The following is a 9544-nucleotide window of genomic DNA, read 5'->3' as shown; positions in this document are numbered from 1 at the left end:
AGGCTGAAAGAGAGAGAGAGAGGTGTGGTGTCAAGTGCTCCAGTGCCCTCACCATGGTCCCGGTCTTGTTGGTCTGTGTGGCCAGGTTGACTGGCTCTCTCTCCAGGGCTTGCAGCATGCGGAACATGTCAACGGTCAGCTCACTGAACTTCACCTGTGGAGAGCCACACACATCGCACAACTCAGCATGTACACACACAGTACACACGCCCCAGACCTGGGACAGCTGAGAGCTGAACATTTATGCACACACACACACAAACACACACACACACACACAAATATATAAACCACATACACACACACACACACACACACACGAAAAAACTCACTACACCACCCTAAAAACCTCAAAACCACATCAAAGATCTAACTTCCTGAACCAGGAACTCACACCTTACACTTGCCACACCACAAACACAAACACACACACACGGTACATCTCAATGGGTTATTCCAAATAAAGAGAATGTCCAACACAAACACACCAACACACACACACACACACACACACACACAAACACACACACACACACACAAACACACACATCCACACACACACACACACACACACATCAGAGAATTGAAGACTGTGCCATGGCAATGGACACAAGAGATTACAGATCTTGCAGCTAAGTCACCTCAGAAAAGAAAACCCACACATGAGATCAGATCCCTCCTCTACTGCACCATAGTAACACAGCTCAGAGTGCCAAAGGTCCCGCAGGTGAGTCGCCATAGCAACACACACCAGAGACCTCCAAACATAACAGCACCATCTCAGAGCCTGACGCAACACCATTAAACACACCACACTGCCTTCAACAACAGGCCGACTGACTGCAGACACCTGACACAACACCATTAACACACCACACTGCCTGCAACAACAGGCCTCCTGACTGCAGACACACAGCTATTTATGATCAAACCTCCAACCTGTCTGTTTAAACTGGACAAGCACACACTGGGGCAGAGCGGTAGGCAAGAGAACTGGAAGAACTGGAACTAAAGAGAACTGGGGAACTGGAACTAAAGAGAACTGGAAGAACTGGAACTAAAGAGAACTGGAGAACTGGAACTAAAGAGAACTGGAAGAACTGGAACTAAAGAGAACTGGAAGAACTGGAACTAAAGAGCACTGGGAGAACTGGAACTAAAGAGAACTGGGGAACTGGAACTAAAGAGCACTGGAAGAACTGGAACTAAAGAGAACTGGGGAACTGGAACTAGAGTTCAGTGTGAGAAAGATCAGGGAAAGAACTGGGACCTGGTCTTGTGGGCATCTAACATGTTCAAAGCGGTTCAGCCAGTTTAAGAGCTTTTTCCACATTACTATTTCAGTTTTCAAGATCAATACCTGTCAGCCATTAACAGGGCAGAAATGAATCGTGACCACCGCAGGATGTGGGGAGACAGTGCCTTTAGACTATGGTATAGGTTGTTTCAGCTATTAAACAAATGTTGCCATGTTGACACCACAGTGATACTTTCTCAAACCATTTTCCAAGTAAGGAGCAAAGGTTTATCAAGCGTCCGAGGCCCAGATGACCCAGACACCTCACAGACCTCTAGTGCTTCTGATCAAGCCAAGATGACCCAGACCCCTCACAGAACTCTAGTGCTTCTGATCAAGCCCAGATAACCCAGACACCTCACAGAACTCTAGTGCTTCTGATCAAGCCCAGATAACCAAGACCCCTCACAGAACTCTAGTGCTTCTGATCAAGCCCAGATGACCCAGACACCTCACAGACCTCTAGTGCTTCTGATCAATGAGGCAGATGGACTGAGAAAAGGAAAAAAAGGACTCAAGCTTGGTGTATAGAGCAACAAAGACAAGCTTAACCAGAGCCAGTAAAATAAGAGGGGGTGAGCAATCATTTTTCACCAAATACCATTATACTGGTTTACAGCCAAACAATGCCATTAGGACTTTTAAGGCACTAGTTAGCCATTTTTGGATAAAATTTGAAGTCCAAATTCTTCAGCAAGGAACGTGATAGGAACTACATGTTCTGGATTGAAAAAGCCATGAAAATCTTTCAGACTGGTACCACAATTTCGTCATGTAATAACCATGACCATTTCATTATCACATGATTTGATCTCATCAATGCCAAGCCTGTTGCTCAGTGTTGGTCTGATAACGGATTTATTTCAATAAAAGAGCAGCCTACCTTTACTTCCATGTTATCCTGTGCAGGCAGCAAATGAGTGTAGAGTGATACAGAGAGAGTTGTCGGAGGAAGATAGTACAAAGAGAAGACTTGTTTTTCACAGGGTGACCACATTTACACCAGATCACATTTATATGGAAAAGATTTCGGGGAAAGGTTTGTCTTTGCAAAATGGAAATAATTTTTGTTATTTTGTTAGTTCCTATGACACCAATGAAGAAGATTATTATTATTATTATTATTATTATTATATTATCGTTTCTCCCAACAGGCTCATTTCGGTTTGATAGTGTCAGAATTGCTTTGTTGGTGTAAAAGTGTAAAATATAATATAATGGTATTTTGTGAAATCGATGGGACAGCACAGGAAATGAGACCACAGGAAATGACAACACAGGAAATGAGAACCACAGACTCAGGCTTACGCTGCACAACAAGACAAACTCCTCATGTGTTCATTCAGTTTAAAACGTTTCCTTCACTGTTAAACACGTTTGTTAATTAAGCAATAAGGTAGGAGAGGCAGTACTGTATCGTCAATAATGTACTGTTCGAGGGTGTTGTTAGGCCCGACGCGTAGCTTATTGTAACTTATTTGAACATGATACAATTTACTGAACACATTAATTAAGCTATCCAATTCATGATGAAATTAAGTGACGATACTAAATGACAGTAAATCTGTGTATAGATTGCACAGTGTAAGCCTGGCGTCAGAGAACACTCCGGTAAAGGGAGACAGGGGAGAAACCTGAGCGGAGCAGTTGCCGACGATGAGGGCGTCGGCCAGGGTGAGCTGACCAACCACCATGCCCTGCTCCAGCGGGGGCACGCCCCCCTCCAGCAGCCGATTGGACGTGATCACCACGGCGTTGTCGTCATTCAGCACGATCACCGGGTCCGCCTGAAGAAACGAGGTGAAACAGACAGCAACACACACACACACACACACCACACACACGCACACACACAAACACACACACACACACACATAAGCAACAAGATACACACATATCAGCATAAAGACACAAAAACATAACACACACACACACACAGACACACATCAGCATAAAGACACACAAACATAGAACACACACACACACACACACACACACACACACAGACACACAGGCATACATTAATAAATCATAGTGGATTGGCGCTCCATGAGTAAAGATGAGGGCTCATGATTCATTGAGTCCCTGTCCTCTACATCCAGCTGTGCACTAATGGCACTGGGGCTGGGGAGGGGAGCACACTCCACAAAGGCAGCCACCTCCTGCACTCACTCATAGACCACACCTCCTGTACTCACCTACTGCACTCACTCATAGGCCACACCTCCACACTGCACTCATAGGCCACACCTCCTGCACACTCATAGGCCACACCTCCTGCACTCACTCATAGGCCACACCTCCTGCACTCACTCATAGGCCACACCTCCTGCACTCACTCATAGGCCACACCTCCTGCACTCACTCATAGGCCACACCTCCTGCTCTCACCTCCACAAAGGCAGCCACCTCCTGCAGCACCAGGTTCCACTCCAGCTGGTCCTCGGTGTTAAACCGCTGGGTGTAGTCCTCGATCTCCTCAGACAGCTCCTGCACACACACACACACACAGTCACAGGTAGTACACGTTTATATGCATACACACAGGTGCACACACACACACACACACACACAGTCACAGATAGTACACGTATACATGCATAAACACAAGTGCATGCACGCACACACACATACACAGTCACAGAAAGTACACACATGCACATGCACACACACATACACATGTACACACACACAGGTACACACACACACACACACACACACACACCTCACACTACAAATGCACATGCACACATACACACACAGATAATGAATTGAAGGATGTGCAATCAATCATTGTCATGGATTTAATCATGTCATGTCTGTAGCACTCCCTTCCTCTCTGTCTCACACACACACACACACACACACATACACACACACACACACACACACACACTTGAATGACTCCAAGGTGTCTCTACCTTCACCAAAACTTTGACGAGGTCCATCTTGTTTAGGAGCAAACACACCACGATGTAGCGGGCATAGTACCTCAGCTTCTTCACAACCAACTCAGGCCTGCAGGAGAACAGGACAGGAGAGGAGCAGACAAGAGGAGAGGAGAGGAGAGGGAGAGAAAGGAGAGAGACGAGGAGCACAGAGAGGAATAAAGAGAACAAAAAGAAGAGGACAAAGACAGGGAGAATGGGAAGAACAGAGAAACAAAAATTAAAAAGAGAGACCAAAGTCTCACAAGTGTTTTTATTATTTAATAAATTCATTTATTTTATTACATTTTATTTTGTAGAGTTGATTTTGTATATTTGGATTTTAATTTCATCTGTATGCATTATGACCAACTTTAATGTAAAATTGTCAGTTATTATTGTGTCATTGTATACATTTATGTGAAATCCAATAAAAAATGATTGACGCACGCAGTTGTGAAGTGAACCTCGAAACCCAAACGCTCCCCGATCGATTGGTCTAGTCTAGAACCCAAACGCTCCCCGATCGATTGGTCTAGTCTAGAACCCAAACGCTCCCCGATCAATTGGTCTAGTCTAGAACCCAAACGCTCCCCGATCGATTGGTCTAGTCTAGAACCCAAACGCTCCCCGATCTCCCCCTCAGCAGGAGCGCTGCTCCCTCACTCACCTCTCCTCCTTGCTGACCTGGTAGTAGTAGGAGCGCTGGCGGATGGCCGAGTAGAAGGAGAAGGCTTCGTTCAGGTAGCTGGTTTCCGACGTGCGGAGGCTGAAAGGAGAAACAAAGGGGACAAGACACTCAGTTGCACTGGGAGACACTGGGAGCCAAGATGGCGGCTATGGGAGAGTGCAGGTGGAGGTTAAGAGGCGCTCTTACTAATAGTGGTAGTACAGTTGGCCAATCTTGGAGGCGACCTCCCCGATCTGCCATCGTTTAAGGCCGTACCGATTGTCCAGCACCTGTCTGCTCTCGACACACACACACACACACACACACACACACACACACACACATGCACACACACACACACACACAAACACACAGACATACACACACACACACACAAAGGGAATTAAAATGAAATGGTCTTTTATGTAACTCAATATTAGGTAAATGTTTCCTCAACACTTTCCTTTCAATTGATTATCAATGTTTTACTGTATCTTTCGACTCCCATTCTTACTCAAACACATTCTGTTGATGCAAACACTCTGGGATACTGATCCCATCGTTCCTCTTCTCTTCTTTTCTCTTCTCATCCTTCATCTCAATCTTCCTCTCTTCCCTGCTCATCTCATCCTGTCGCAAAATCTACTCCTTCATCTCTCTCTGTCTCTCTCTCTCCCTTCCTTTCCTTCTCTCTCTTTCTTCCTATCCTTCTCTCGCTCTCCTTTATGTGTCCAATCTAATTTTGGAGGTGCTTCCTCTTTGTGGCTCTGTAATGACCTTCCGCAGCTCTCAGAGTTGAGGCTAAATATATTCAGCTTGAGACGTCCTATCCATCACATGATTTATTAATAAAAACTTTACTTTAGGACTCCTCAGACTTAATCCTCTCTTCCTTCGTCTCCTCCCCTCTCTCTCTCTCGCATTCTCGCTCTTTCCCTCTCGCTATAAGCTTCCAAGACTTCCCTCCTCTATCCCGCTATCACTTTCCTTGAGTATCTTCCCCTCTATAACTTAAACCACATTCCTTCCTCAATTCTCCCTCTCTCTCTTGTCCCTCTCTCCCCCTTCTCTCTCTTCTTCTCTGAACAGCCCTATCTGTGTGCTCAATTCTCCCTCTCTCTATTGTCTCTCTCTCCCTCTTCTCTCTCTCCCTCTTCTATCTCTCCCTCTTCTCTCTCTCCTTCTCTGAACAGCCCTATCTGTGTGCTCAATTCTCCCTCTCTCTCTCCCTCTCTATTGTCACTCTCTCCCTCTTCTATCTCTCTCTCCCCTCTTTCCTCTCCCCTCTCTCCCTCTTCTCTCTCTCCCTCTTCTCTCTCTCCTTCTCTGAACAGCCCTATCTGTGTGCTCAATTATCCCTCTCTCTATTGTGTCTCTCTCCCTCTTCTATCTCTCTCTCTCTCTCCCCTCTTTCCTCTCCCCTCTCTCCATCTTCTCTCTCTCCTTCTCTGAACAGCCCTATCTGTGTGCTCAATTCTCTCTCTCTCTTCCTCTTCTCTCTCTCCTTCTCTGAACAGCCCTATCTGTGTGCTCAATTCTCCCTTCTATTGTCTCTCTCTCCCTCTTCTCTCTCTCTCACTCTTCTCTCTCTCGCCCTCTTCTCTCTCTCACTCTTCTCTCTCTCTTCCTCTTCTCTCTCTCTTCCTCTTCTCTCTCTCCTTCTCTGAACAGCCCTATCTGTGTGCTCAATTCTCCCTTCTATTGTCTATCTCTCCCTCTTCTCTCTCTCCCTCTTCTCTCTCTCTTCCTCTTCTCCCTCTCCCTCTTCTCTCTCTTCTTCTCTGAACAGTCCTATCTGTGTGCTCAATTCTCCCTCTCCCTCTTCTCTCTCTCTTCTCTCTCTTCTTCTCTGAACAGCCCTATCTGTGTGCTCAATTCTCCCTTCTATTGTCTATCTCTCCCTCTTCTCTCTCTCCCTCTTCTCTCTCTCTCTTCCTCTTCTCCCTCTCCCTCTTCTCTCTCTTCTTCTCTGAACAGTCCTATCTGTGTGCTCAATTCTCCCTCTCCCTCTTCTCTCTCTCTTCTCTCTCTTCTTCTCTGAACAGCCCTATCTGTGTGCTCAATTCTCCCTTCTATTGTCTATCTCTCCCTCTCTTCTCCCTCTCCCTCTTCTCTCTCTTCTTCTCTGAGCAGCCCTATCTGTGTGCTTTGATGCTCTCATCTCTCCCTCAGTGCTGAGCTCAGGGCGGCCACACTGACCTGTGCTGCTGCTGGAACTTCCACAGCTTGGTGTAGACGTCGAACGTGCGGCCGAAGTAGGATTGCCACTGCTTGTGCCCATACTGGGGCAGATCTCTGCAGAAACGAGAGAGAACGAGGGAGAGAGAGAGAGAGAAAGGGATAAAGAGAGAAAGGGAGAGAGAAAAAGGGAGAGAGAGAGAGCGAGAGAGAGAGAGAGAGAGAGGGAGAGATGGAGAGAGGATTCAAGGGTCAGTTTGATTTATCAATCAGCAGCCATGCTGCTGAGGGGCGGTGACTGATGTCCTCATCGCTGTCTCACACGCAGAGGACGCTGTCCGTCTGACACGCAGAGGACGCTGTCTGTCTCACACGCAGAGGACGCTGTCTGTCTCACACGCAGATGACGATGTCTCACATGCAGAGGACGCTGTCCATCTCACACGCAGAGGACGATGTCTCACATGGAGAGGACGCTGTCTATCTGACACGCAGAGGACACTGTCTCACGATGTCTCACACGCAGAGGACGCTGTCTGTCTCACACGCAGAGGACACTGTCTCACGATGTCTCACACGCAGAGGACGCTGTCTGTCTCACACGCAGAGGACACTGTCTCACGATGTCTCACACGCAGAGGACGATGTCTCACACGCAGAGGACGCTGTCTCACACGCAGAGGACACTGTCTCACACTCAGAAGACGATGTCTGTCTCACACGCAGAGGACACTGTCTCACGATGTCTCACACGCAGAGGACGATGTCTCACACGCAGAGGACGCTGTCTCACACACAGAAGACGCTGTCTGTCTCACACGCAGAAGACGATGTCTGTCTCACACGCAGAGGACACTGTCTCACGATGTCTCACACGCAGAGGACGCTGTCTGTCTCACACGCAGAGGACACTGTCTCACGATGTCTCACACGCAGAGGACGATGTCTCACACGCAGAGGACGCTGTCTCACACGTAGAGGACACTGTCTCACACTCAGAGGACGATGTTTGTCTCACACGCAGAGGACGATGTCTGTCTCACACGCAGAGGACGATGTCTCACACGCAGAGGACGCTGTCTCACACACAGAAGACGCTGTCTGTCTCAAACGCAGAAGACGATGTCTGTCTCACACGCAGAGGACACTGTCTCGCGATGTCTCACACGCAGATGACGCTGTCTATCTCACACGCAGAGGACGCTGTCTGTCTCACATGCAGAGGACGCTGTCTGTCTCACACGCAGAGGACGCTGTCTGTCTCTCATGCAGAGGACGCTGTCTCACACGCAGAGGACGCTGTCTGTCTCACATGCAGAGGACGCTGTCTGTCTCTCATGCAGAGGAAGCTGTCTCACACGCAGAGGACGCTGTCTGTCTCACATGCAGAGGACGCTGTCTCACACGCAGAGGACGCTGTCTCACATGCAGAGGACGCTGTCTGTCTCACATGCACACACACGCCCTGCAAGTTCCCTTGCAGCCAAGAGCGCTTTCACATCTAAGACTCGTGGCATCTCTGCACTGAGGGGAACTGTCAGGAAGACTGAGCGAAGAGCGGAGAACAAAACCAAAACCCTTTCATCTTTAGTAGACTAACACACACACACACACACACACACACACACACACACACACACACACACACACACACACACACCATCTTTAGTAGACCGTGCAGACAAACAGACGTCTCTCAGACTGAGAATGTTACGGTTCTGCCGTTTGCTTGCGTTGGAAAGGCACGGGCGAAATAAATAAATAATTTGAGGCCAATCAAACAAACAGACAGACAGACGGGTAGAAATGACACAGGCGGTTGTGGGTGTTACTAATGTGAGAATGGAGGTGTGTTTGTGTGTGTGAGACAAACCGCAGAGGGGAGAGAGCAAAGATGAAAGGAAACGGGAGGGAGGAAGAGAGAGAGAGAGAGAGAGAGAGAGAGAGAGAGAGAGAGAGAGAGAGAGAGAGAGAGAGGGAGAGAGAGAGAGAGAGGGAGACCGGGAGGATGAAGTATCAGAGAGAGGCTTAGAGATGGAAAGACCTAGGGAGTGGGAGATAAAGAAGAAAGGAAAGAGAATGAGAGAAAGAGGGAGAAACAAAGAGATAGACAGAAACAGCAAAAGAGAAAGGGTAGTGTGTGTGTGTGTGTGTGTGTGTGTGTGTGTGTGTGTAAAAGAAAAAAAGAGAGAAAGAGATGAGGCTAGTATGTGTGTAAGAGTGAGTGAAAGAAGGAGGGGGGGGGGGCAAGGGAAAGTTAGAGAGAAAGATAGCAAGAGAGAGGGAAAGAGAGAGAGTGAGGGAGGGAAAGAGAGAGAGTGAGGGAGGGAAAGAGAGAGAGTGAGGGAGGGAAGGAGATTGTGAGGGAGGGAAAGAGAGAGAGAGTAAGTGAGGGAGGGAAAGAGAGAGAGAGAGTGAGGGAGGGAAAGAGAGAGAGTGAGGGAGGGAAAGAGAGAGAGTGAGGGAGGGAAG

At 47.8% G+C, this 9544-nt stretch overlaps 1 protein-coding gene across 1 annotated transcript in view; it reads right to left on the bottom strand.

The window, feature by feature from the left end:
* scai (suppressor of cancer cell invasion) overlaps nt 1–9544 on the bottom strand; it is a gene marked incomplete at its 3' end in the record, with an annotated part of 40737 nt that overhangs the window by 7444 nt on the left and 23749 nt on the right. The window contains exons 4-10 of the mRNA XM_080842168.1: nt 7090–7189; nt 5102–5184; nt 4895–4993; nt 4219–4315; nt 3689–3787; nt 2932–3084; nt 53–154 (exon numbers count right to left, since the gene is read on the bottom strand). Coding sequence (XP_080698294.1) covers nt 53–154; nt 2932–3084; nt 3689–3787; nt 4219–4315; nt 4895–4993; nt 5102–5184; nt 7090–7189 — 733 coding nt within the window. The remainder of the gene's footprint in view (nt 1–52; nt 155–2931; nt 3085–3688; nt 3788–4218; nt 4316–4894; nt 4994–5101; nt 5185–7089; nt 7190–9544) is intronic.

The sequence above is a fragment of the Sprattus sprattus genome, assembly GCF_963457725.1.
Source record: "Sprattus sprattus genome assembly, chromosome: 7".
NCBI lineage: Eukaryota > Metazoa > Chordata > Actinopteri > Clupeiformes > Clupeidae > Sprattus > Sprattus sprattus.
This window is presented reverse-complemented; position numbering and strand designations above follow the sequence as displayed.